Genomic DNA, 26,695 nt, shown 5'->3' with positions numbered 1-26,695 from the left:
ACAAATTTATCTAATAAATGCATCTAATATTCCTTAGCCGCCAAGTTGTCAATGTCCTTCATCTATGCTGATGATGAGATTATCCGGTTCGTAGTCGGGGTCGATCAGTCTGTTAGCGACGATGTGTTTGTACACCAGCGCTGACTTGCGAGCCGTTCGCGTGCGCTCGGGAGAAGAGAAGTCCACCTCGTATAGGCCGAAGCGTCCTCTGTTGAAAAAATTGTGATTTAATAAACCAAAGAACCTGATGTTCATTTTGAAATACAATGATGTAATTGATGTATCAACACTATGAATGTAATGCGCATGGCGAATTTACAATGATTTCATTCATAATTTCTCCAATATTATGCGCAACAAGAACAACGTACTAAAAACTCGTAGCGGTGTCTGGATTTGAGCTACTTATACCTATTCCCATAAAACAAATAATTAGAAAGCACTTTTCACACTTTGGGTATTAACTACAGAAATTTGCCTCTTCGTCCATTGCTAATAAAGGCGCTTTGTCATTTTATTCATATAAAGATACAAGCAAATCTCGACTTTATTTAACTTTAAATAGTAAAACGTCGGACTTTGTCCATCCAAGTGGGACGTTTTACTAAAACGTTAACAAAACAATCCTCACGATATCGTATCAGCTCGGGTGTATAGGGCTATGGATCATAATTATTGAGATACAAGTGTTCCTTAATTCCTTATACTAGTATTGGTTTAGTTCGTAGTTTACTTACCTGTACCCCTCCATCCACTCAAAATTGTCCATCAAGCTCCAGGCCATGTATCCTTTAAGCTGGACGCCGTCTTCCAGCGCTTCCAGCACATCATTCAGCGCAGCTCTGTAGTACCGGACGCGATCGTCGTCTAACAGACCGCCGGTTGACGACCAACCATTCTCTGTCACGTATATGTCTGGGCTGTTGTATCGCTTGTGCAGATCGCTTAAGGCGTTGTATAAGCTGCGTGGCGCTTGCTGCAAAAATGCTCTTGGTTAGATCTTTTTCTAGAGAAGCTGTTCTTAAAGTGGGACTGGGCTGGTCATGTCTGCCGAATGCCGGACGACTTGTGGGCCAAAATAACCAGAAAGTGGGAGCCCCACGAGTCAAACCGGTAGAATGGCGGGATAACCTGGACTCGACCCTTTTGATTGGTTGGAAGTAGCATTAAACAGAAAATAATGGAAAAAGTTGTCACGTGGATGTGTCTGTTAATTGTGGTTGATGCTACTAACCTTTAGAATAAGAAGGTACAGTTCAGTGTTTTTTAGCTTTTCTCTTCCAACAAGCAATCTCTGAAGTACAGATAGGTAGATAGACTTACATTTAACCAGGTTGACGCTGATTTAGGCCACTCATCCGGTACAAATGTGCCGGCATCCAAGTCATCCAACATCCCAGGCACAGGGTATTCTCCTTTATAATCACTAGCGGACACAAGCTGACTTGTATAATGATTAATACCGTAGAAGTCTGAAGAGCCTTTCACAAGGGCTTTCTCTTCTTCAGTGAACTCCGGGAGGCGAGACCTGGGATAGCCTTGTTCCTTGCTTTTAGCAGCCACGCGTTCAGTCAATTCTTTGGGGAATCCACCTTGCTCAGAGAAAATTGGCTCGGCGTATATGCCCCACTGAAAATCAAGGAGTAATGAAGCTCTCTCTTTTCAGAACACAGATTACAATAGTGGTAGTTGTCAATGGCATTTTATCTAATGATTATCTAGGGAAAACAATTGAATCTCTACAGTATGATGAGAGCAAAGATCCTGTTTGAGTTTGGACTGGATAAATAACGTTAACAACTTACCTGTCCTTGCGCAAAGAGTTCAGCAGCCGCCTTATCCTCTTCAGAATCCGTCAATGGAGCAAAATAGTTAGTGCTGATCGTGATACCGCACTTCCCACCCTGGCTGGCCTTGAATTCATTGTTATACGCATGGTACGCCTTTGCGTGAGCCACCAGCAGGTGCTTCGCGCACAAGTACTCGCCAATCCCCGTGGCATTTAGTTGAGGAGCCTTAGTCGTTGCACCGTAACCCTCAAAGCAGATTTCTCTAGGCTCATTAAACGTTATCCAATGCTGAACTCGATCGCCAAATTTGGAATATACTACTCTAGCGTAATCTTCAAACCATTCAGTAAAGAGGGGGTTAGTAAATCCTCCTAATTCTTGAAGTTTTTGAGGTAAATCCCAATGGTATAAAGTTACCATTGGTTTTATGTTGTATTTGAGCATTTCATCGATGAAGTTGTTGTAGAAGTCGACTCCAGCCTGGTTTATTTGGTTGGAGAAGCCGCTGGGTAGGATTCTGGACCAGGAGAGTGAGAATCTGTAGGCGTCTAAGTCTAGTTCCCTCATCATCTCCACGTCGCGTTTGTAGTTGTGGTACGAGTCGTCTGCGATGTCACCATTGCTTTGGTCAGCGATCACATGCGGCTTGTTGTGAGTCATGTGGTCCCATATGTTCTCGCCTTTGCCTAAAACACATTGAAACTTTGAATTCATCTCTGGCGTTAGGAAGGTCGCTTTTTACTTTGCGGCGTGGCGGCCAAAAATAAAATTTCTTCTTCGTCGAATTACTCTTGGCAGAGCAGCCGTGGTCACGTTGAATGACGAACGAATCCACTGGCAGATGCTTCTCTGACAAATGTGTAAGTGGTGTGTTGGTAAGGGATTTGATTTGATCAAATCCAAATAAAGATAATATCATTGGTGTAATAGCTAAGTAATAGCAAAACACATCCAAAAGTAAGTAGCGAGGCTTGTTGCCAAGATTGCCAAGTTCAAGAGAGAGAACTGACAGCCATCTTACCATCTTCATCCCAAGCGCCCTCTATCTGGTATGAGGCGGTGGCACAACCAAAGAGGAAGTCATCAGGAAACCTCTTTTCCTGCTTGACGGACGCGGCATTGCTGCCAAGCATTGCTAAACTGCAATATAATTTATAAATATTAGACGGTAACCAAATCTTGTTACTAACAAAGACGGCAGAAAAATGTAGGACGTGCCTTCCTAAATCTTGACGTTGGCGGAATCTTCGACGAGCCATAACACTTAAAAACAAGTAAATCGGTCCAGTACTTTCGGAGAAATCGGCTGTGACAGAGGGACAGACAGATACACGAGTGATCCTATAAGGGTTCCGGTTTTCCTCTTTGAGGTACGGAACCCTAAAAACGTCATTATGAAAAAACCTCGTATCTCACGCTGCTCCTCAAAGTTAAAACGCAGTAAATCTATATGCATTCCATACATACTTACTACAATTTTCTTTTCATTGACAGACGAAGATACAAGTTTTTTTAACACGCTTTTATTAGGTCGTCGTGTATGTAACTATGTATGTAATGGAATCTGCGGAGGCTAATTTAACCATCTTCCAGGAGTCGTAGCGTAATGAAAATTGGCAGCTATATGTAGTTCCGATGACAATACAATAATATGGTACTGTTGAGCTGATCTGATGATGGAGTCGGAAGATATGAACTGGAACTACATGATGGAACATCGTATCATAGCCGTTTTTGGGTTTCTTAGAAAAGTCTTGTAATGAACTTTGACTACAATTAGGTTTCAAGGTCTGATGATGAAGCCGAAAGATATGAACTGGAACTACATGATGGAACATCGTATCATAGCTGTTTTTGGGTTTCTTAGAAAAGTCTTGTAATGAACTTTGACTACGATTAGGTTTCAAGGTCTGATGATGGAGCCGGAAGATATGAACTGGAACTACATGATGGAACATCGTATCATAGCTGTTTTTGGGCTTCTTAGGAAAGTCTTGTAATGAACTTTGACTACAATTAGGTTTCAGGGTCTGATGATGGAGCCGGAAGATATGAACTGGAACTACATGATGGAACATCGTATCATAGCTGTTTTTGGGCTTCTTAGAAAAGCCTTGTAATGAACTATGACTACGATTAGGTTTCAAGGCCTGATGATGGTGCCGGAAGATATGAACAGAAAAAAGGGGGGGGGAGGGGGGAAGCATGAAAGAAAGATCAACGTTGTATTTTAAATAAGTTGGGTTAAGGTTTTCTTGTGATCCTTAAGAGTAAAGAAAAGGGGGGCTCGGGGGGCGAAGCCCCCCGCTTGAAAGAAAGATCAACGTAGTATTTAGAATAAGTTGGGTTAGCGTTTTCTTGTGACCTTTAAGAGCAAACAAAGGGGGGCTCGGGGGGCGAAGCCCCCCGCATGAAAGAAAGATCAACGTAGTATTTAAGATAAGTTGGGTTAGTGTTTTCTTGTGACCTTTAAGAGCAAACAAAGGGGGGCTCGGGGGGCTAAGCCCCCCGCATTAAAGAAAGATTAACGTAGTTTTTAAAATAAGTTGGGTTAGCGTTTTCTTGTGACCTTTAAGAGCAAACAAAGGGGGGCTCGGGGGGCGAAGTCCCCCGTATGAAAGAAAGATCAACGTAGTATTTAAGATAAGTTGGGTTAGCGTTTTCTTGTGACCTTTAAGAGCAAACAAGGGGGCTCGGGGGCGAAGCCCCCGTATGAAAGAAAGATCAACGTAGTATTTAAGATAAGTTGGGTTAGCGTTTTCTTGTGACCTTTAAGAGCAAACAAAGGGGGGCTCGGGGGGCGAAGCCCCCCGCATTAAAGAAAGATTAACGTAGTTTTTAAAATAAGTTGGGTTAGCGTTTTCTTGTGACCTTTCAGAGCAAACAAAGGGGGGCTCGGGGGCGAAGCCCCCGCATGAAAGAAAGAACAACGTAGTATTTAGAATAGGTTGGATTAAGGTTTTCTTGTGATCCTTAAGAGTAAAGAAAAGGGGGGGGCTCGGGGGCGAAGCCCCCCGCATGAAAGAAAGATCAACGTAGTATTTAGAATAAGTTGGGTTAGTGTTTTCTTGTGACCTTTAAGAGCAAACAAAGGGGGGTCGGGGGGGGAAGTCCCCCGCATGAAAGAAAGATCAACGTAGTATTTAAGATAAGTTGGGTTAGCGTTTTCTTGTGACCTTTAAGAGCAAACAAAGGGGGGCTCGGGGGGCGAAGCCGGGCATAAAAGAAAGATAAACGTTGTATTTAAAATAAGTTGGGTTAGGGTTTTCCTGTTACCCTTAAGAGTAACGAAAAGGGGGGCTCGGGGGGCGAAGCCCCCGCATAAAAGAAAGATTAACGTAGTATTTAAAATAAGTTGGGTTAGCGTTTTCTTGTGACCTTTTAGAGCAAACAAAGGGGGCTCGGGGGGCGAAGCCCCCCGCATGAAAGAAAGATCAACGTTGTATTTAAAATAAGTTGGTTCAGGGTTTTCTTGTGACCTTTCAGAGCAAACAAAGGGGGGCTCGGGGGCCAAGCCCCCGCATGAAAGAAAGATCAACGTAGTATTTAAGATAAGTTGGGTTAGCGTTTTCTTGTGACCTTTAAGAGCAAACAAAGGGGGGTTCTGGGGTGAAGTCCCCCGCATGAAAGAAAGATCAACGTAGTATTTAAGATAAGTTGGGTTAGCGTTTTCTTGTGACCTTTAAGAGCAAACAAAGGGGGGCTCGGGGGGCGAAGCCGGGCATAAAAGAAAGATAAACGAAGTATTTAAAATAAGTTGGGTTAACGTTTTCTTGTGACCTTTCAGAGCAAACAAAGGGGGCTCGGGGGCGAAGCCCCCGCATGAAAGAAAGAACAACGTAGTATATAGAATAAGTTGGGTTAAGGTTTTCTTGTGATCCTTAAGGGTAAAGAAAAGGGGGCTCGGGGGCGAAGCCCCCGCATAAAAGAAAGATAAACGTTGTATTTAAAATAAGTTGGGTTAGGGTTTTCTTGTTACCCTTAAGAGTAACGAAAAGGGGGCTCGGGGGCGAAGCCCCCGCATTAAAGAAAGATTAACGTAGTTTTTAAAATAAGTTGGGTTAGCGTTTTCTTGTGACCTTTAAGAGCAAACAAAGGGGGGCTCGGGGTCGAAGCCCCCGCTTAAAAGAAAGATCAACGTTGTATTTAAAATAAGTTGGTTTAGGGTTTTCTTGTGACCTTTCAGAGCAAACAAAGGGGGCTCGGGGGCCAAGCCCCCGCATGAAAGAAAGATCAACGTAGTATTTAGAATAAGTTGGGTTAGCGTTTTCTTGTGACCTTTAAGAGCAAACAAAGGGGGGCTCGGGGGGCGAAGCCCCCCGCATAAAAGAAAGATAAACGTTGTATTTAAAATAAGTTGGGTTAGGGTTTTCCTGTTACCCTTAAGAGTAACGAAAAGGTGGGCTCGGGGGGCGAAGCCCCCCGCATGAAAGAAAGAACAACGTAGTATTTAGAATAAGTTGGGTTAGCGTTTTCTTGTGACCTTTAAGAGCAAACAAAGGGGGCTCGGGGGCGAAGTCCCCGCATGAAAGAAAGATCAACGTAGTATTTAAGATAAGTTGGGTTAGCGTTTTCTTGTGACCTTTAAGAGCAAACAAAGGGGGGCTCGGGGGGCGAAGCCCCCCGCATGAAAGAAAGATCAACGTAGTATTTAAGATTAGTTGGGTTAGCGTTTTCTTGTGACCTTTAAGAGCAAACAAAGGGGGGCTCGGGGGGCGAAGCCGGGCATAAAAGAAAGATAAACGTTGTATTTAAAATAAGTTGGGTTAGGGTTTTCCTGTTACCCTTAAGAGTAACGAAAAGGTGGGCTCGGGGGGCGAAGCCCCCCGCATGAAAGAAAGAACAACGTAGTATTTAGAATAAGTTGGGTTAGCGTTTTCTTGTGACCTCTAAGAGCAAACAAAGGGGGGCTCGGGGGCGAAGCCCCCGAATAAAAGAAAGATAAACGTTGTATTTAAAATAAGTTGGGTTGGGGTTTTCCTGTTACCCTTAAGAGTAACGAAAAGAGGGGCTCGGGGGGCGAAGCCCCCCGCATAAAAGAAAGATTAACGTAGTATTTAAAATAAGTTGGGTTAGCGTTTTCTTGTGACCTTTCAGAGCAAACAAAGGGGGCTCGGGGGCGAAGCCCCCGCATGAAAGAAAGAACAACGTAGTATTTAGAATAGGTTGGGTTAAGGTTTTCTTGTGATCCTTAAGAGTAAAGAAAGGGGGCTCGGGGGGCGAAGCCCCCCGCATGAAAGAAAGAACAACGTAGTATTTAGAATAAGTTGGGTTAGCGTTTTCTTGTGACCTTTAAGAGCAAACAAAGGGGGGCTCGGGGGGCGAAGTCCCCCGCATGAAAGAAAGATCAACGTAGTATTTAAGATAAGTTGGGTTAGCGTTTTCTTGTGACCTTTAAGAGCAAACAAAGGGGGGCTCGGGGGCGAAGCCGGGCATAAAAGAAAGATAAACGTTGTATTTAAAATAAGTTGGTTCAGGGTTTTCTTGTGACCTTTCAGAGCAAACAAAGGGGGGCTCGGGGGGCCAAGCCCCCCGCATGAAAGAAAGATCAACGTAGTATTTAAGATAAGTTGGGTTAGCGTTTTCTTGTGACCTTTAAGAGCAAACAAAGGGGGGCTCGGGGGGCGAAGCCGGGCATAAAAGAAAGATAAACGAAGTATTTAAAATAAGTTGGGTTAACGTTTTCTTGTGACCTTTCAGAGCAAACAAAGGGGGCTCGGGGGCGAAGCCCCCGCATGAAAGAAAGAACAACGTAGTATATAGAATAAGTTGGGTTAAGGTTTTCTTGTGATCCTTAAGGGTAAAGAAAAGGGGGCTCGGGGGCGAAGCCCCCCGCATAAAAGAAAGATAAACGTTGTATTTAAAATAAGTTGGGTTAGGGTTTTCTTGTTACCCTTAAGAGTAACGAAAAGGGGGCTCGGGGGGCGAAGCCCCCCGCATTAAAGAAAGATTAACGTAGTTTTTAAAATAAGTTGGGTTAGCGTTTTCTTGTGACCTTTAAGAGCAAACAAAGGGGGGCTCGGGGGTCGAAGCCCCCGCTTAAAAGAAAGATCAACGTTGTATTTAAAATAAGTTGGTTTAGGGTTTTCTTGTGACCTTTCAGAGCAAACAAAGGGGGGCTCGGGGGGCCAAGCCCCCCGCATGAAAGAAAGATCAACGTAGTATTTAGAATAAGTTGGGTTAGCGTTTTCTTGTGACCTTTAAGAGCAAACAAAGGGGCTCGGGGGCGAAGCCCCCGCATAAAAGAAAGATAAACGTTGTATTTAAAATAAGTTGGGTTAGGGTTTTCCTGTTACCCTTAAGAGTAACGAAAAGGGGGCTCGGGGGCGAAGCCCCCGCATAAAAGAAAGATTAACGTAGTATTTAAAATAAGTTGGGTTAGCGTTTTCTTGTGACCTTTAAGAGCAAACAAAGGGGGCTCGGGGGCGAAGCCCCCGCATGAAAGAAAGATCAACGTTGTATTTAAAATAAGTTGGTTCAGGGTTTTCTTGTGACCTTTCAGAGCAAACAAAGGGGGCTCGGGGGCCAAGCCCCCGCATGAAAGAAAGATCAACGTAGTATTTAAGATAAGTTGGGTTAGCGTTTTCTTGTGACCTTTAAGAGCAAACAAAGGGGGTTCTGGGGTGAAGTCCCCCGCATGAAAGAAAGATCAACGTAGTATTTAAGATAAGTTGGGTTAGCGTTTTCTTGTGACCTTTAAGAGCAAACAAAGGGGGGCTCGGGGGGCGAAGCCCCCCGCATGAAAGAAAGATCAACGTAGTATTTAAGATAAGTTGGGTTAGCGTTTTCTTGTGACCTTTAAGAGCAAACAAAGGGGGGTTCTGGGGTGAAGTCCCCCGCATGAAAGAAAGATCAACGTAGTATTTAAGATAAGTTGGGTTAGCGTTTTCTTGTGACCTTTAAGAGCAAACAAAGGGGGGCTCGGGGGCGAAGCCCCCGCATGAAAGAAAGATCAACGTTGTATTTAAAATAAGTTGGGTTAGCGTTTTCTTGTGACCTTTCAGAGTAAACAAAGGGGGGCTCGGGGGGCGAAGCCCCCCGCATGAAAGAAAGAACAACGTAGTATTTAGAATAAGTTGGGTTAAGGTTTTCTTGTGATCCTTAAGGGTAAAGAAAAGGGGGCTCGGGGGCGAAGCCCCCGCATAAAAGAAAGATAAACGTTGTATTTAAAATAAGTTGGGTTAGGGTTTTCCTGTTACCCTTAAGAGTAACGAAAAGGGGGGGGCTCGGGGGCGAAGCCCCCCGCATAAAAGAAAGATTAACGTAGTATTTAAAATAAGTTGGGTTAGCGTTTTCTTGTGACCTTTAAGAGCAAACAAAGGGGGGCTCGGGGGGCGAAGCCCCCCGCATGAAAGAAAGATCAACGTTGTATTTAAAATAAGTTGGTTCAGGGTTTTCTTGTGACCTTTCAGAGCAAACAAAGGGGGGCTCGGGGGGCCAAGCCCCCCGCATGAAAGAAAGATCAACGTAGTATTTAAGATAAGTTGGGTTAGCGTTTTCTTGTGACCTTTAAGAGCAAACAAAGGGGGTTCTGGGGTGAAGTCCCCCGCATGAAAGAAAGATCAACGTAGTATTTAAGATAAGTTGGGTTAGCGTTTTCTTGTGACCTTTAAGAGCAAACAAAGGGGGGCTCGGGGGGCGAAGCCCCCGCATGAAAGAAAGATCAACGTAGTATTTAAGATAAGTTGGGTTAGCGTTTTCTTGTGACCTTTAAGAGCAAACAAAGGGGGGTTCTGGGGTGAAGTCCCCCGCATGAAAGAAAGATCAACGTAGTATTTAAGATAAGTTGGGTTAGCGTTTTCTTGTGACCTTTAAGAGTAAACAAAGGGGGGCTCGGGGGGCGAAGCCCCCCGCATGAAAGAAAGATCAACGTTGTATTTAAAATAAGTTGGGTTAGCGTTTTCTTGTGACCTTTCAGAGTAAACAAAGGGGGCTCGGGGGCGAAGCCCCCGCATGAAAGAAAGAACAACGTAGTATTTAGAATAAGTTGGGTTAAGGTTTTCTTGTGATCCTTAAGGGTAAAGAAAAGGGGGGCTCGGGGGGCGAAGCCCCCCGCATAAAAGAAAGATAAACGTTGTATTTAAAATAAGTTGGGTTAGGGTTTTCTTGTTACCCTTAAGAGTAACGAAAAGGGGGGCTCGGGGGGCGAAGCCCCCGCATTAAAGAAAGATTAACGTAGTTTTTAAAATAAGTTGGGTTAGCGTTTTCTTGTGACCTTTAAGAGCAAACAAAGGGGGCTCGGGGCGAAGCCCCCGCTTAAAAGAAAGATCAACGTTGTATTTAAAATAAGTTGGGTTAGCGTTTTCTTGTGACCTTTAAGAGCAAACAAAGGGGGGCTCGGGGGGCGAAGCCCCCCGCATGAAAGAAAGATCAACGTTGTATTTAAAATAAGTTGTTTTAGGGTTTTCTTGTGACCTTTCAGAGCAAACAAAGGGGGGCTCGGGGGGCGAAGTCCCCCGTATGAAAGAAAGATCAACGTAGTATTTAAGATAAGTTGGGTTAGCGTTTTCTTGTGACCTTTAAGAGCAAACAAAGGGGGGCTCGGGGGGCGAAGCCCCCCTCATGAAAGAAATATCAACGTAGTATTTAAGATAAGTTGGGTTAGCGTTTTCTTGTGACCTTTAAGAGCAAACAAAGGGGGGCTCGGGGGGCGAAGCCCCCCGCATAAATGAAAGATAAACGTTGTATTTAAAATAAGTTGGGTTAGGGTTTTCCTGTTACCCTTAAGAGTAACGAAAAGGGGGGCTCGGGGGGCGAAGCCCCCCGCATAAAAGAAAGATTAACGTAGTATTTAAAATAAGTTGGGTTAGGGTTTTCTTGTGACCTTTCAGAGCAAACAAAGGGGGCTCGGGGGGCGAAGCCTCCGCATAAAAGAAAGATCAACGTTGTATTTAAAATAAGTTGGGTAATGGTTTTCCTGTGACCCTTAAGAGCAAATAAAGGGGGGCTCGGCAAAAAAGAAATACTTAAATTTTGTTTGAATTAGTTTAAATGTGACAATATTTTCTAATCGAGTCAAACAAAATCCCACTAGCTGAGAGCTTCAAAACAATGTATGGCGAAAGTATGTCTCTCTTATGTCTTCAAAAAGTCCGCGATGGCACATGTCTATATTGTCTATCTTTTACGGATAACTTACTAGGTATAAACATTTTTATGATAATACCGTAATAAGAAGGTAGCCGCTAGTTATTATTAAGTAGCAATTAGCAATAAGTACACGTTAAGCCACAAATGGCATGTAAAATCCGCCTACTTGAAATAAATTTATGTATAAATGTTAAAAGTATTTCATTATTAATGACTAAAAAGTATAAAATAAATTAATAGTTTAAAAAACACTATAAAACACGCTTTTATAAATGCACGTAAAAGCCAAAAATAAATTATGGATCGTTCAAGTTGTCTCTATTTGTGAGCTGAAGTTTAAAAACTATGTGCTTTTAATTATAATATTTGATTGTAAAAGCGTGGGGCGCTGGAACAGGAAAGACTTTCTTGTAAACAAATACTAATCCGAACTTCCTGGCGAATGAAGTTGCATAAGAACATAACGTTTACATATGCCGCCTAAGGGTTACCAAAGAGAACCAAAGATATCTTGTCCACGAACAAGAACTCTGCATCCTGTCACTGTAGACACTTTCCCCATTTGTACTTTGATTACCGGAAAAAAGCGGCGTTCTAAGTGTCGGTGACTGTCGACTCTCCTCGCTACTAGCGCATATTTTGTCTGAGTTCGACAAACTGGTACCTACTTTGAACACTGACTTTTAATTGATTTGACTGTTTAATGTAGAACCTACTAGTGATGCTGCAACTCCAGTTAGCGCGTCAATCTGTGTAACCTCCTTCCCGTAACATAGCATAATTTGATTTATCAGCAAGTTATACAAAAAGTCTTTCCTGTTCCAGCGCCCCACGCTTTTACAATCAAATATTATAATTAAAAGCACATAGTTTTTAAACTTCAGCTCACAAATAGAGACAACTTGAACGATCCATAATTTATTTTTGGCTTTTACGTGCATTTATAAAAGCGTGTTTTATAGTGTTTTTTAAACTATTAATTTATTAAAAGTAGTGACGAAATATTTCAATGTAACGTGTAGGGGCGAAGGTTGAATTCACATAGAAAATTTGTTCTTGGCACTAAAAAAATTCGCGCCATTTTTTAGTGCCAAGATTTGGTTGACCGTCGACTAAAATAGAATTCCGGTGGATGGTGACTCAGCCCACAAAATAGGCCCCCAAATGGCGTCGTCTAAGATATTTTAAGAATACTTCTATGCCATTAATTTTGTACGCGGCTGGCATGCCAGTTATGCAAGCTACAGGGTGTGTCGGAAGCCTAAGACCGTTTCCACATTATCCGATCCGATATCAGATGTCGGAAGGATTTCAGTAGAAAAAATCCAAGATGGCGCCTGTAATGTATGGGATATCGGTCCGACATCCGATATCAGATCGGATAATGTGAAAACGCACTAAGGGTACAGTATAATAAAGAGTACTATCGTACAATATGGCCACTTCCGCTCCCCGCCGAAAGCGCCGCCCACCCCCTCTCGGTAACCTCGCAGTTACCGCCTGTCAAAAACGCGACCAATTGACCTGTCATATTTCACTCATACAAGCATAGTACGCGTTCACCTACACGAGCTTAGAATGTGTGCTAGGAACGCGCCTCTTTCATATATTTGATCGCCAGTGTCCGAGATGTGCTAAGGGCATGTTATTCTATTATTATAATTTTATTTTAAGTAAACTATTTACCTTAAAAGGACGAGAAGCTGCATAGCTGCAACCCAAACAATATTTAGATCAAAATCAAATGATACCTTTTCTTATATATTCGTATCGCAGTCTTCTCAATCGTCTAATCTATATCTGTGTAGGTATTTATCTTGTCTTTTCATTGCAATCAGGGTTATCCATACTAATATTATAAATGGGAAAGTGTGTGTGTCTGTTTGTTTGTCCGTCTTTCACGGCAAAACGGAGCGACGAATTGTCGTGATTTTTTAAGTGGAGATACTTGAAGGGATGGAGAGTGACATAGGCTACTTTTTGTCTCTTTCTAACGCGAGCGAAGCCGCGAGCAGAAGATAGTTCCAAAATAAATAAATATTTTTAGGCCCACTTAACTCAAGGTAAGTGGGCTGTCAACTATCAAATTACATATAAAATGGAATTACCCTCCATTGTCATTGGTGCAAGTGGCCCTTAGATATTGAAGTGAATGTCATATTTGACCTAATACTATTGACCCTGCCTCTTAGGAAGACTCAGGTTAGTCCGGGCCCGACGCGACCGAACCGGTGGCCTCGTCCCGGGCACGGCCCGTTATAGTGTGAGTCATCTTTAAGCTGTTTCAGATTCTAAGGTTCACTTACACCACCGAGGAGAAAATGTCTAGTTCCTCTGTGTATAGTGTGGTGACGGCCTGACGGGATAATAATTTTACCAACCCCTTTTCTACTTAACATTAAAATGTGTAACATATCATACCAAATTCCATACAAATGACCTTATCTTATACTATTAAACGAGCAATTCTTGTATATTTATTTATTTATTTATTTATTTATTTATATATACCGACGATCTTGGAAACCGCTCTAACGATTTCGCTGAAATTTGTTTTGTGGGGGTTTTCGGGGGTGAAAAATCGATCTAGCGTAGCCTTAGATCCCGGAAAACGCGAATTTTCGAGTTTTCATGAGTTTTTCTTTGGCATTTGTAAATGTAAAATATGGTCCTTAATTTCGCCGCGCGCGCATCGATTCCGCTTAGCTCAGTCGCACGAGGTCGGTCTAATGTACGCAGATAGATCGTAGGTGTCAGGGTTTCGAATCCCGGTCAGAAATTAAGTTTTTGTTTTTTGTCTTTTTTTTTGTTTTTGTATTTATAAGAGTTTTTTTTTATCTAAAGACGTGATATATTAAAATAGAACCGAGCGAAGCTCGGTCGCCCAGATATTATATCAATAAAGCGATAATCATAACCTTCCTTCTGACATTGTAAGGCTTATAGATATTGAATAATGCCTACATTTCAAAGATGCAATGATTGTATCAGGCTTATCATGAAATATTGAGATGTTTACAGAACAATATTTTGCTAACACGTATAAACATATATATATATTTTTTTTTATGGGATAGGAGGCAAACGAGCAGACAGGTCGCCTGATGGTAAGCGATCACCGCTGCCCATGGACACCCGAAACACCAGAGGTGTTGGAGGTGCGTTGCCGGCCTTTAAGATGGGTGTACGCTCTTTTCTTGAAGATTTGAAGGTCGCATCGGTCCGGAAATACCGCAGGCGACAATTCATTCCACAGTATGTTATATTATGTTATGTAACGGCTTATATACGAAAGTCGCCTAAGAGTCCTAAAAATAAGATTACCTTATGGTTACAAGAACTGTGATGATAAGATTACCATTCAAACTCATATCTTTCAAGTATTCAATAAGTACTCAGCTATGATATCAGATACATTCAGATCATTGCGGATTTATCAGTGCTACTTGATATTTAATGTCACGCGTAACAATAACAATACCTATACCAACAAGTTTCTGAATGTTCTTAATATTTCCGTAAATTCCTAGAAATGTTCAAGAGAAAAGTCTCATCTCATGTATCTATGCAGGTAAGGATCGCTTAATTTGATGTTTGAGTACACTGGCGTTTATCAACGCATTCACTGCTAAGGGGCGTGGCCTAGAAAAAAACTTATAACAGTGAACGCACATATATGTTTTAATGTTTATTATCTATGTAAACGACATATGTGATGCAATTAAATATAAATCTATTTTATTTGCTGATGATATTTCAGTTGTTGTTACATCAAATAAATATGAGAGTTTCAAAAAGCACGAGGAAAAAATAAATGAAATGTTGAATGTAGTAATTGAATGGCTAGGTAAACATAATTTACAAGTAAATATTGACAAAACTAACTATGTACAATTTAACACAAAACTTGGCAAAAGTCAAGAACTAAATATACACTATAAAAATAAAACCGTAGCTGAAATGGATAGTGTATCGTTCTTAGGTTTAAAACTAGATAAATATTTGGACTGGAGTGAACAAATTGAACATGTGTGCTCAAAAGCAAACAGATTTGTCTATGTTTTGAGGAGACTGAGACGCACATCTGGCTTACAAGCCTCATTAGCTGCTTATCACGGGTATGTCTCTTCCAATTTAAGGTACGGCCTTATACTTTGGGGGGCCTGTTCAAGTTTGGATAGAGCATTTATTGCACAAAAAAAATGTATTCGAGCAATTTGTAATTCACGCCCATTTAAATCGTGTAGAGAAATGTTCAAATCTCTAAAGATCCTTACACTTCCGTCTTTATATATTTTAGAGTCATGCATGTTCGTCAAAAATCATATGGACCTTTTCACGACGGCTCAATCCGTGTTTCCGAGGGGTACGAGAAATGAAGGCCGCCTCGTGCATGACAGTATTCCAAGAACTTCATTATATCACAGACAGTGTTTTGCAATGTGCATTAAATTGTATAACAAGTTACCGAAAAGCATGAAAGAGTTACATGTAAATAAGTTTAAAAAAGTTCTTGTTGGTTATTTATTAGATAAAAATTATTATTGCCACGATGATTTTCTCAAAGAAAACATGCAGGAGCAAAATTGTTAATTAATTAAAAATAGTTATTAAGTATTTTGTAAAATTTTGCATGCTAGTATTTTTAAATACATATAGCAGAATAAGCAACAAATTGTCAAAATAACATCTGTAGACATAAATCATGTAATACTTATTCTATGCAAATAAAGCTATTCTATTCTATTCTATTCTATATCTATCACGGTCTCGGTATATTAATAAGTAGCTCGGTATATAGTAGTAAGGTAGGGTAGTGACCCTGCCTGCTACGCCGCGCCGTGATCCCGGGTTCGAATACCGGTAAGGGCATTTATTTGTGTGATGAGCACAGATATTTGTTCCTGAGTCATGGATGTTTTCTACGTATATAAGTATTTATATATTATATATATCGTTGTCTGAGTACCCACAATACAAGGCTTCTTGAGCTTACCGTGGGCCTCACTCAATTTGTGTAAGAATGTCCTATAATATTTATTTATTTTATATTAGTTAGCAACGTAAAAGGAAGTGTAGTACTTATTGCGCGTTACTTGAATTCCAAAAGTTTTATGGTACAAAACTTTTACTTTTTCTGGAACATCAACACCTTATTCTCCACATGATCCGACATATCAATGGTCCTCATTCTCATCTTTACTTACGGATGCTCCTTAACCAGTAACCATCGAATAATCCTCTAGTAGCATTATAAATGTCAGCGTCCGTGTCCGAGTAGGTACTTACGATGGATGAGATGGATCTGAGTACGTTGACTAGCTACCGCAGTAGTAGCTAAAGCTGAATAATGGCAGGCGGAATTTTAAAGGAGCACCAAGAGAATTTTAATGGGGTGTTTGGCCTTATATCTTCGATCATTCGATGGGGCTAAAGACGGTGGGCGCCTGCTGTAGTTCCTATCAGGGCCGCTTCATAGATGAAAATAGCTGTAAGTAAATGCTCCAAGCCATCGTGATTTAACTACTCTCGTTTGCAATATTTACTTCCCCTCCACGTTGCACAATGCACTATTAATATGGCAATTAGATAGAAAGTCGGGCTTAACTATCTGAGCAAAGTCATTTAAACATTCTACGGTTAGCGGGAAGAGGTCCCTTATAGGGATATTAGGGATAAGTTCGCCTTTGTACCTCTGTTCCTGTAAACTGTATACGGAACTGTAAACTCCGACAGAAAATCTTACATATATACTTATACCTAATATTGACTGTGCGTTGAAAATTTAATCTACTGTTTTAAATGTCAAGGTCTTTTTTTCAATGATGTAATTGACAGGCCGCATACGAGGGGTTAAGTACCAACTTACTTTTATTTAAGTCTTAATACTTACATTCAAAAAAATAAAACATCAGCTAGACAACTGTAGCATACGGTACCTAGTTCCCAAGTACTCTTTTCGGTACTATTGTCTATAAAAGACATGTCCCATCCTTACGGCTACGCGTGAAGGCGCGCCATTATTTGAAACGACCAATGGCAGCACCGTGCGCACCAGATTTATGCCAAAGCATATTCTGTGTAAGGTGTTTCTGCCAAACGTGACTTCTGCTAAGAACTATTATACGAATCAAATATATGCCTAAAAAAATTCTGCCAGATAATAGTGAACCAAATTCTACCAGCTAGCTTAAGACAAAGCAGGATTTGATTGAAAGAGATTTTTTTCTATGAGGGTGTGTATTAAATAAAACCAAGAAATAGCTCAAGCTTGTCAGTAGGTACTTTAATTTTATTTTCAATTTTTTTCTTAGAAATTTATTTGTTCTATCATGACACATTTTGACTTTGTTGTCTGTTTTACTTAACATTCCAACTCGTCTTTCGTAACTCAGAGGAAAGTAAAACAATAATGTGAATGGGATTATTTCTATCTCAAAAAAGTAAAATCGACAACAAAATAAAAATTGGCCCATCAATGTCCGTCGTCGATGCTCATGGTGAAGTCTTGCGGACGGTAGTCGGCGGCGATGGCGGTGCGCGCGCGCAACACCTCTTTGTAGAAGAACGCGGACAGGCGCGGCGTGCGCGGCCGCTCCGGGGCGGCGAAGTCTACCGCGTATAGCCCGAAACGCTCGCTGTGGGCAGAAATACTCCTTAAAAATAGGTAAAGGGACATAGGCTAATTTCAAGGGTGTCACTGAACAAATTCTTTGCTGTTGGAAGCTTCCCGGATGGGAACTACCCTATTGTACTCTGAAGTTGCCAGTGTAGATAAATTAACTAGGTTGCTGTGATTTTTTTACCATTAGCAGCTCGTAGGCTGTTTTACCACAGACGTAGAGTAAAATAAAGAAATAAAGGAAGAGCCTTACGTAGGTATATCCCTTCATCTACGCATGTATCCCTTCGGCTTCACCCCGTCGTCTATAGCATCCAGCATCTGTTCCATAACGGTTGAGTAGTACGTGACTCTGTCCTGGTTGATGTGGTCGGCGTCGGGCCCGTTCGACCAGTAGAATAAAAACAGAGATAAGAAGGAGACAAATTGAAGAAAACTTACGTATATCCTTTTATCCACTCAAAATTATCCATCAAACTCCAAGCCATGTATCCCTTCAGCTTCACCCCATCATCTATAGCATTCAGCATTTGTTCCATGATGGTGGCGTAATACGTGACTCGGTCCTGGTCAATGACATCAGCGTCTGGCGCGTTCGACCAGCCGCTCTCTGTGACGTAGATGTCGGGGTCATTGTACCGCTGGCGGAGGAGGGTCAGGCAGTTGTACAAGCTGTTGGGGACGAGCTGCAAGGGAATTGAGAGTTCAGGTGGAATATTTCTGCTTGTTTGCCACCGACGTAGTAGTCGGTGCCGGCCTTTAGTGTACCCAGAAGGCTCGCACTGGCAGCATTGACGCGCTCAAACGGCAATGCCGATGCGCTGGGCAAGATATGCCCCAGCCTTCCGGTCACCCGACGCGTCTATTAGGCGTTTAGCCAACTCGTTGAAAATGCCGTTTGACTTCGAAAAGCTTTCTGGGCAATCTCAAATATACTTACATAGTTCCACACCGCTTGACCCCTAAGCCACGTCTCATCAACGGTCCATCCAACATCTATGTCATCAAATATCGACGGCACCGCTTGCGGCTCCTTGTACTTGGTCGCCGACACGATGTTCCCAGAATAATGGTTCAGGCCCAAGAAATCATAAGTGCCTTGGACGTAAACCCTTTCTTCTTCAGTGAAGGAAGGCAATCGGGAACGGGGGTAACCTTGCTCAGCACTTTTGTTGGCGACTATTTCTGATAATTCTTTGGGGAAACCGCCTTCGGGTAGATAGATGGGATCGGTGTAAAGCGCCCACTGAAAAGAAAAATGTAAAGTACCTACACTTATGTACGTACCTTAATTATTAACATATTATATAAGTGTGTTGATTTCGTTAAGAATACTAAGTACTTATACTCATAAAAGTTTAGGAAACGTTCTTGATTTGTATTAAACACAAATTGGCAAAGAGAAATGCTTATAATTGCCCTAGTCCTGATCAGGATTGGAAAGGGCCATCCTTTATAGACAGGGCTCTTCCCACTTAATAATTCTGGTCTGGCCTAGTCTAGCATCATAAAAGTTTCAAAAATTCTATGTGCGTTATTAAAAGCATCGCAAGACTATATATTGATTTAAACTAACACGATCTTCACTCATATTATTAAATTAAAACGGGACTTAATCGCGTAAAACTTACGTTTTATATTTAACCCGACGTTTCGGACACGACATTACGTCCGTGGTCACGGGTAGACTGGCTGGGAGTTGTATCAACATCTTCTAGCTGTACGAGTTTTTCGAACTACCCCGGTCCCGGGTTCGAATCCCGGTAAGGGCATTTATTTGTGTGATGAGCATAGATATTTGTTCCTGAGTCATGGATGTTTTCTATGTATATAAGTATTTATATATTATATATATCGTTGTCTGAGTACCCATAACACAAGCCTTCTTGAGCTTACCGTGGGCCTCAGTCAATCTGTGTAAGAATGTCCTATAATATTTATTTATTTTAATATTTACCCGCACTGTCCGTCGTTAATTCCCTAAAGAACAGAGCACATGACCTTTGTGACCCTGAATTTTTAGAGAGTGAGATGTCACACATTCAGGAGGTTCTTAGGAAGAATGGGTACAGGGTGGATTGTCGGCAACCGAGACGAAAGCCTGCGAAGAAGCATCCAAATGTTGCAAGACGACCGGCATTTATGCCCTATGTCAAGGGAGTGACAGACAAGGTTGGTACCATACTAAAGAAGTATTCGATACAGACTGTGTAGATGCCGTTGTCGAGGGTGGCGGGGCAACTAAGGTCAGCAAAGGATGTTATTCCATATCAGACGCCAGGAGTTTATAAGATTGACTGTAGCTGTGGTAGTTCTTATATTGGAGAAACCAAACGCACCATAGCGGAAAGGGTCAAAGAACATATCGCGGCGGTCAAAAAACGACAAATAAATAAGTCTGCGGTTGCCGAGCATTTGCTAGAGTCAGGACCGAACCACTGGATTGAACTGCATAATCCCAAAGTCCTTTCAACTGAACGTCTTTACTATAGCAGGAAAGTACGTGAAGCGATTGAAATCAGGAAACATCGTAATTTCAATCAAAATGAAGGGCAAGGGATTTCATCTTCGTGGAATCCAGTGATTAGCAAGTGTAAACGTGAGAAACTTCCCGTCCCATACCATCGGATGTCGTGAGTGTTGTATGTAGGCAGAGTGGCAACCCTAGCGTAAAAGTGACTGATGACAATCAAGTGCGGGTAGTTCGAAAAACTCGTACAGCTAGAAGATGTTGATACAACTCCCAGCCAGTCTACCCGTGACCACGGACGTAATGTCATGTCCGAAACGTCGGGTTAAATATAAAACGTAAGTTTTACGCGATTAAGTCCCGTTTTAATTTAATAATATCGCAAGACTAGTTACAAAATAGGTAACTATATTTTTATTAATATTCTTACATTAGATTGGTTAATCAAATCCACTGCATGAGCATCTTCCTCCGAATCAGTATCTGGCATGTACCATTGCAAATTAATAGTAAACCCACACTGTCCACCTTGTACCGGTTTAAACTCATTATTATACGCATGGTACGCCCTCGCGTGACCCATCACCAAATGCTTCGCACACAGGTACTCTCCTATACCAGTCGCGTTCAGTTCCGGCATCTTAGTCACAGATCCATACCCTTGATAGCAGATCTGCATAGGCTCGTTAAAAGTGATCCAGAACTTAACTCTGTCTCCGAAAAGGCTATAAGCTACTCTTGCGTAGTCTTCAAACCATTCTGCGAATAAAGGGTTTGTGAAGCCGCCTAAATCTTGAAGACTTTGAGGTAAGTCCCAATGGTATAAAGTTATAATAGGTTGGATGTTGTATTTCAGCATTTCATCGATGTAGTTGTTATAGAAGTCTACGCCAGGCTGGTTTATTTGATTAGGGAAGCCTGAAGGCAGGAGTCGCGGCCAGGAGAGGGAGAACCGGTAGCAGTCAAGGCCGAGCTCTCTCATCATTTCGACGTCTCGTTTGTAGTTGTGGTAGGAATCGGCGGCTACGTCGCCATTGCTGTGGTCGACAATGCTGGACGGGTCTCGATGGGTGTTGTAGTCCCAAATGTTTTCGCTTTTGCCTGCAAAATGGAACACATGATTAATAGAAAATGGTAATTATGTCCTGATTCTACCCACATGTGTATGTCCGTGGAAGGACAAACGGTCCACTTTATCGTTTTCCATGAGGAGATTTGCTGGTATTTTTATGCGACTGTCAAAGCGTCTTTATAGCAAGCGACAAAGTGGGACATTGGGCGGCTGTCTTACACATAAATATGTTTTCTTGCATCATGAGCCTAAACTTGGCTTACCGTCTTCATTCCAAGCCCCCTCTATCTGGTAGGAAGCGGTGGCTGTGCCGAAGATGAAGTCATCTGGAAACCGGCGCTGCTCCCCCGGCACGGCGCTGGCAGCTGCTATCAGCAGCGCACTGTCATTATAAATAAATAAATATAATAAGTACTTATTGTGCTGTCCAACGAATCCACAAACATACTCCGTGGTAGATCTACGGGACGCGACAGACAGGGCATTAATAGTCGCTACGTTCTGAAGAAGAATTACTTAGGTATCACACTTTGCTACTTCTTTTCTTATGTGCAATGCCAAGGAGTGGAATTCTTTGCCGGCGGCTACATTTCCGGGCTCATATAATCCGGCAACCTTCAAATCTAGGGTGAACAGGCATCTTCTGGGCGAGCTCACTCCATCGTTGGCCACGTCTTTGCCTTTGGCTAGTTTGTGGCCAAGAGTAAGCCCATTTATAAAAATAAAATAAAAACATATTGACCAAGCCCCACCATATAACATAACATACGAATACTTAAATATATATAAAATATCCAAGAGTCATTACTCAAGAACAAATATTCGTCTTCAGTAGGTACATCACACAAATAAATGTACCGGGATTCAACCCCTGGACCGTTGGCTTATCAGGCAGTGTAGTGTAATTATCACTAACCACTAGGACATACTGGTAGTTAATATAGATCAAATACCTATACGTATATTTTGTTAAAAGGAAATGGTAAAGGCTTACTCGATGCTCCAAAAACCGATGAGAAAGGTGTATAATTAATAATAACCACAATAATAGCCGCTCGTGCTGACGTACACTAAGATATTTAGAAAACAAAGCGTCGAATGACCCGTCCACGTCCCGTCCCGTCCTAATCTGAATCATCTTTTAATCTGCATGCAAAGTAAAAATGTAAGCCGGCTGCGTACGTTAATACAGTTAAGTAATATTTTTTCGTGTTTGTGTGGTTAAATTGTGTTTCACTTGAAGGCAATGGCAACATTTGTTTAACCTTCATACCTTAATTATTGCAACATCCGCAACATTTAAAATTCCACTTTCAAAAATACTACATATATGGCTACTACGGTTCCATATTAGAATCATTTCACATTTGCTTGTTCGGATATCAATATTATCACGAAAACAACCCTTGTAAAAAAATAGTTCATTTTAAATCGACACGAGTTACGAATTCCCTTTTCGCACGTGTATCGAACGACGTTTTTCAGTACAGATGGACCTCCGAAGTTTCGACCTGCCATATAATGAACCACTTCTCGCACTAGTGCGTAAAAAAAACACCATCTGTACTGAAAAAACTATTATCTATCTAGGTACAACTTGTCTAAACGTCGCTGATAATGTTTATATAGGTACATAACATAAATGAGGTTCAGATTACGAAAGATTACAAAACAAAGATATAGGTAATCCTTATCAGCGATTACTTATGTACTTAATCCATAATTATGTTAGCGGGTGGTATACGGTCACCAACATATTTTTCAGTACAGATGGTGTTTTTTTTACGCACTAGTGCGGGAAGTGGTTCATTATATGCCAGGTCGAAACTTCGGACGCTCATCTGTACTGAAAAACGTCGTACGATACTCGTGCGAAAAGGAAATTCGTAACTCGTGTCGATTTAAAACACCCCTTCGGTCGTGTTTTAATTTATCGCCACTCGTTTCGAACTTCCTTTTTTACGCACTTGTATCGTAATGTACTATTTCATCACACTCGCTCGTAAACGGTGTTATTACATGCGTGCATACTGATACGTAATGAGCTATTTTACCGCCCTAGGGCGGTAGTACCTGGGTGGGGCCTTCCACGATATGTCATAAATTCAAGATGAAATTTTGCACACCTATGTAAATCACTTGACAATGTAATATTATGGTATCATGGAGCTCATATGATGATGGAGCAGAAAGGTGGCCATAGGTACATACATACATACATACAATCACGCCTGTATCCCATAAAGGGGTAGGCAGAACACATGAAACTACTAAAGCTTCAGTGCCACTCTTGGCAAATAAGGGGTTGAAAGAAAACGAAACTGTGACATTGCAGTGACAGGTTGCCAGCCTCTCGCCTACGCCACAATTTAACCCGTATCCCATAGTCGCCTTCTACGACACCTACGGGAAGAAAGGGGGTGGTGAAATTCTTAACCCGTCACCACATAGGACTCATAGGTACTCTGTAATCATTAATCAAATGTCGTATCATCATCGAGTAAGGTTTTTTTTTTATTATAAATGGGCTTACTATTGGCCACAGACAATTTTTTAGGAACGTCTCGGAATGTTCAGTAGATGACTGAAAGAAAAGTACAATCCCGGCAACCTTCAAATCAAGAGTGAACAGGCATCTTCTGGGCGAGCTCACTCCATCGTAGGCCACGTCTTTGCCTTTGGCTAGTCTGTGAGAGTAAGCCCATTTATAAAAATAAAATAAAAAAGTCGGCGATAAAAGCTTGTGTCAAAAATGTTGTTTTTTTGCGAAAAAAATGGGATAGGAGGCAAAGGAGCAGACAGGTCGCCTGATGGTAAGCGATCACTGCCGCCCATGGACACCCGAAACACCAGAAGTGTGAAGTGAAGGTGCGTTGCCGGCCTTTAAGATGGGTATACGCTCTTTTCTTGAAGGTCGTATCGGTCCGGAAACATCGCAGGCGACAATTCATTCCACAGTTTAGCTGTGCGGGGCAGGAAGCCCTAATATTTACCCTTAAGACGATACAGGAGGGGTCAATTCTCCATACAAACGCTCTCGACTATTTCCTCCCTGGGTTTGAAGATAGAGCACTGATTTTTTTAACACAGATTATTATTATTTTTATGTGTCGGACTGTTTTGATTTTTTTGATATTCTTATTTTTAAAGACGCTAGAGCCCATCAAAAGTTTCCAAAAACGGTTTTATTGATTATGGCGCAAAAAAGGTGTGGTATTCAAAATTGGTAACAATTAGCCAAAAAAACTAAACGGTCCGACACAGATAATTTCATTGTTATTCAGATTCTCAATTTAAGTTTTGAAGGAGGTTAGTCGAGAGCGGAACCTCGATTTTAAAGATTTTAACTGATTTGTTCTGAACGTACATTTTTTTTCAGATAAATGTTTTTAATAACACTAGCATATTGAACTAAAATTCCCAAATTGAAACGCCTCCTTTCCATTTTAGTATTTTCGCTCCTGTAGCGTCTTAATTAAACTTGACTGTAGGTACATAATTTTTATTTGTATCAGACGGTAGCAAACAAACATACGGCCAGCCTGGTGGTAAGCGGCAGTATAATAGAAGATAGAACTTACCTGAACAGTACAGATAACTTCATCACTGAAATACAAACAACCGACTGAAACTGAGATAATAATTCATCTTATATATCTCAAATCCTTTCAATTCAGCATCTTATATATATAACAAATAAGAATAAGATTCAAAGCTAATGCACTTATGTAGATAATCTTTAGGGTTCCGTAGTCGACTATCCCATTGGGCAAATGAGAACCCTAATTTCTTAACCCGTTACCACGTGGAATGCCGGAACGCGGTGACGGGTTAACAATAGGCAACTTGACTTATTGTTATCATGATAGTTGCTTTTTAACTACACTGAGACTTTAGCACGTGCTGTGGAAACGAGAGCTAGCCGCTGTGAATAATAGAAACAAAGACTTTTGTTTAACAGATTACGGCACAATCCAAACATTCATCTCAGAAAATTCATACTATATATAACGGTGTTGTTACATGGGCAACACAATTGCCAGCAATTCACATACCATTGCCACGCGGCAATGGTATGTGAATGGTGTGTGGTTCATTGTGTTGCCGTTATATCTTATATCTTTAAACGAGCAATTCTTGTATATTTATTTATTTATTTATTTATATATTTATTTATACTGACGATCTCGGAAATTAACCGCTCTAACGATTTCGCTGAAATTTGTTATGTGGGGGTTTTTGGGGGTGAAAAATCGGTCTAACTTATCCTTAGGTCCCGGAAAACGCGACTTTTCGAGTTTTCATGTGTTTTTCTTCGCGCGCCATCTCGTGTGCAGTAGTTGTACTGTTAAGACAGAATTCTTTCGGTCGATGTAAGTACTATTTATTGCAAACACTAGATGGCGACACAGGTCAAGGCTAAAATGAATAGAAAAATACACTGAGTTTTTGTGGCGAATCGCGCGCCATCTCGTGTGGAGTAGTTGTGTTGTTAAGGCTGAGAATTCTTTCGCTCGATACTATTCATTTTTGAACTAGATGGCGACACATGTCAAGGATACGAAACAGAACCGAGCGAAGCTCGGTCGCCCAGATATTATAGTATTTATTTACGTATTGAACAAACGCTTGTTCAATACGTACGTTCAATAGGCTACTTGCCTCCTAGTCAAATCAGCTTCTTTTTAAGAACTGTCAAAACGAAATTGAACGAATTGCTATATGGAATTAATATGAAAACGAATTGAGTGACGTCACGGTCAATTCAGTTACTTTATATATTTCTACCTGACTTATTAAATAGAAATTGGATTTAAAAATTACTTCTGTCCATGTTTTTCTTATAATTATCCGATGCTTTATTTCGTGCAAGGTATAATAGTACATTACGATACAAGTGCGTAAAAAAGGAAGTTCGAAACGAGTGGCGATAAATTAAAACACGACCGAAGGGAGTGTTTTAAATCGACACGAATTAGGAATTTCCTTTTCGCACGAGTATCGTACGACGTTTTTCAGTAGGTACAGATGGCCATCCGAAGTTTCGACCTGGCATATAATGAACCACTTCTCGCACTAGTGCGTAAAAAAAACACCACTTGTACTGAAAAATATTTTTCTTTTTTTCGCACTTGTATCGTAATGTACTATTATTTCAAGAACAGTCAAGTTCCCTATACTACTTACTAACTATGGAGCAAACGCGGCAAAGGTATGTGAATATCTAGCAATGAGGAGGCACACTCAAAGTTTACGACAGATGGCGCCACCTCATTAGTCCATTGCACAGATGGCACAGATAAAGAATTACATACGTGAGAGCGAGATGATATTTTTTTCTCTCACACACATTTGAATGACAGTGACATGCCTAAGGCACTTGCACAGGCGCCGCCTGGGGGCCGATTTTTGAGTCTCACGGCGTTCGAATTCACAAAATTGTCACTGAAAATAATAGGCAATTCACCGTTTTCAACCCGTATTTTAGTGACAGTGAAACTCAAAAATCGGCCCCCTGACGGGATAAAATGTCAGTGTGCCTTCTCATTGTGTTGTAACAGCGTTTTATTTCAATCCTTTTATTTGTCAAGAGTGGCATTGTAAGCTAAGCAGTCTCGTGTACTCTGCCTACCCCGTTTGGGAATACAGGC

At 41.4% G+C, this 26,695-nt stretch overlaps 1 protein-coding gene across 1 annotated transcript; it reads right to left on the bottom strand.

Moving 5' to 3' along the window:
• Positions 1-9: 9 nt before the first annotated feature.
• On the bottom strand, positions 10-24,674 carry LOC125238186 (lactase-phlorizin hydrolase-like). The gene is made up of 12 exons (XM_048145459.1): positions 24,626-24,674; positions 21,308-21,426; positions 20,403-21,073; positions 18,443-18,748; positions 17,944-18,188; positions 17,361-17,518; positions 12,567-12,591; positions 2,812-2,930; positions 1,806-2,476; positions 1,324-1,629; positions 738-976; positions 10-208 (listed from the first exon to the last, which is right to left on the bottom strand). The coding sequence occupies exons 1-12, from the start codon at positions 24,646-24,648 to the stop codon at positions 49-51; spliced, it is 3,042 nt and encodes a 1,013-aa protein (XP_048001416.1). The 5' UTR covers positions 24,649-24,674; the 3' UTR covers positions 10-48.
• Between the last annotated feature and the right edge of the window lie 2,021 nt (positions 24,675-26,695).

Source organism: Leguminivora glycinivorella, chromosome 23 (genome assembly GCF_023078275.1).
Source record: "Leguminivora glycinivorella isolate SPB_JAAS2020 chromosome 23, LegGlyc_1.1, whole genome shotgun sequence".
NCBI classification, from domain to species: Eukaryota; Metazoa; Arthropoda; class Insecta; order Lepidoptera; family Tortricidae; genus Leguminivora; species Leguminivora glycinivorella.
This window is presented reverse-complemented; position numbering and strand designations above follow the sequence as displayed.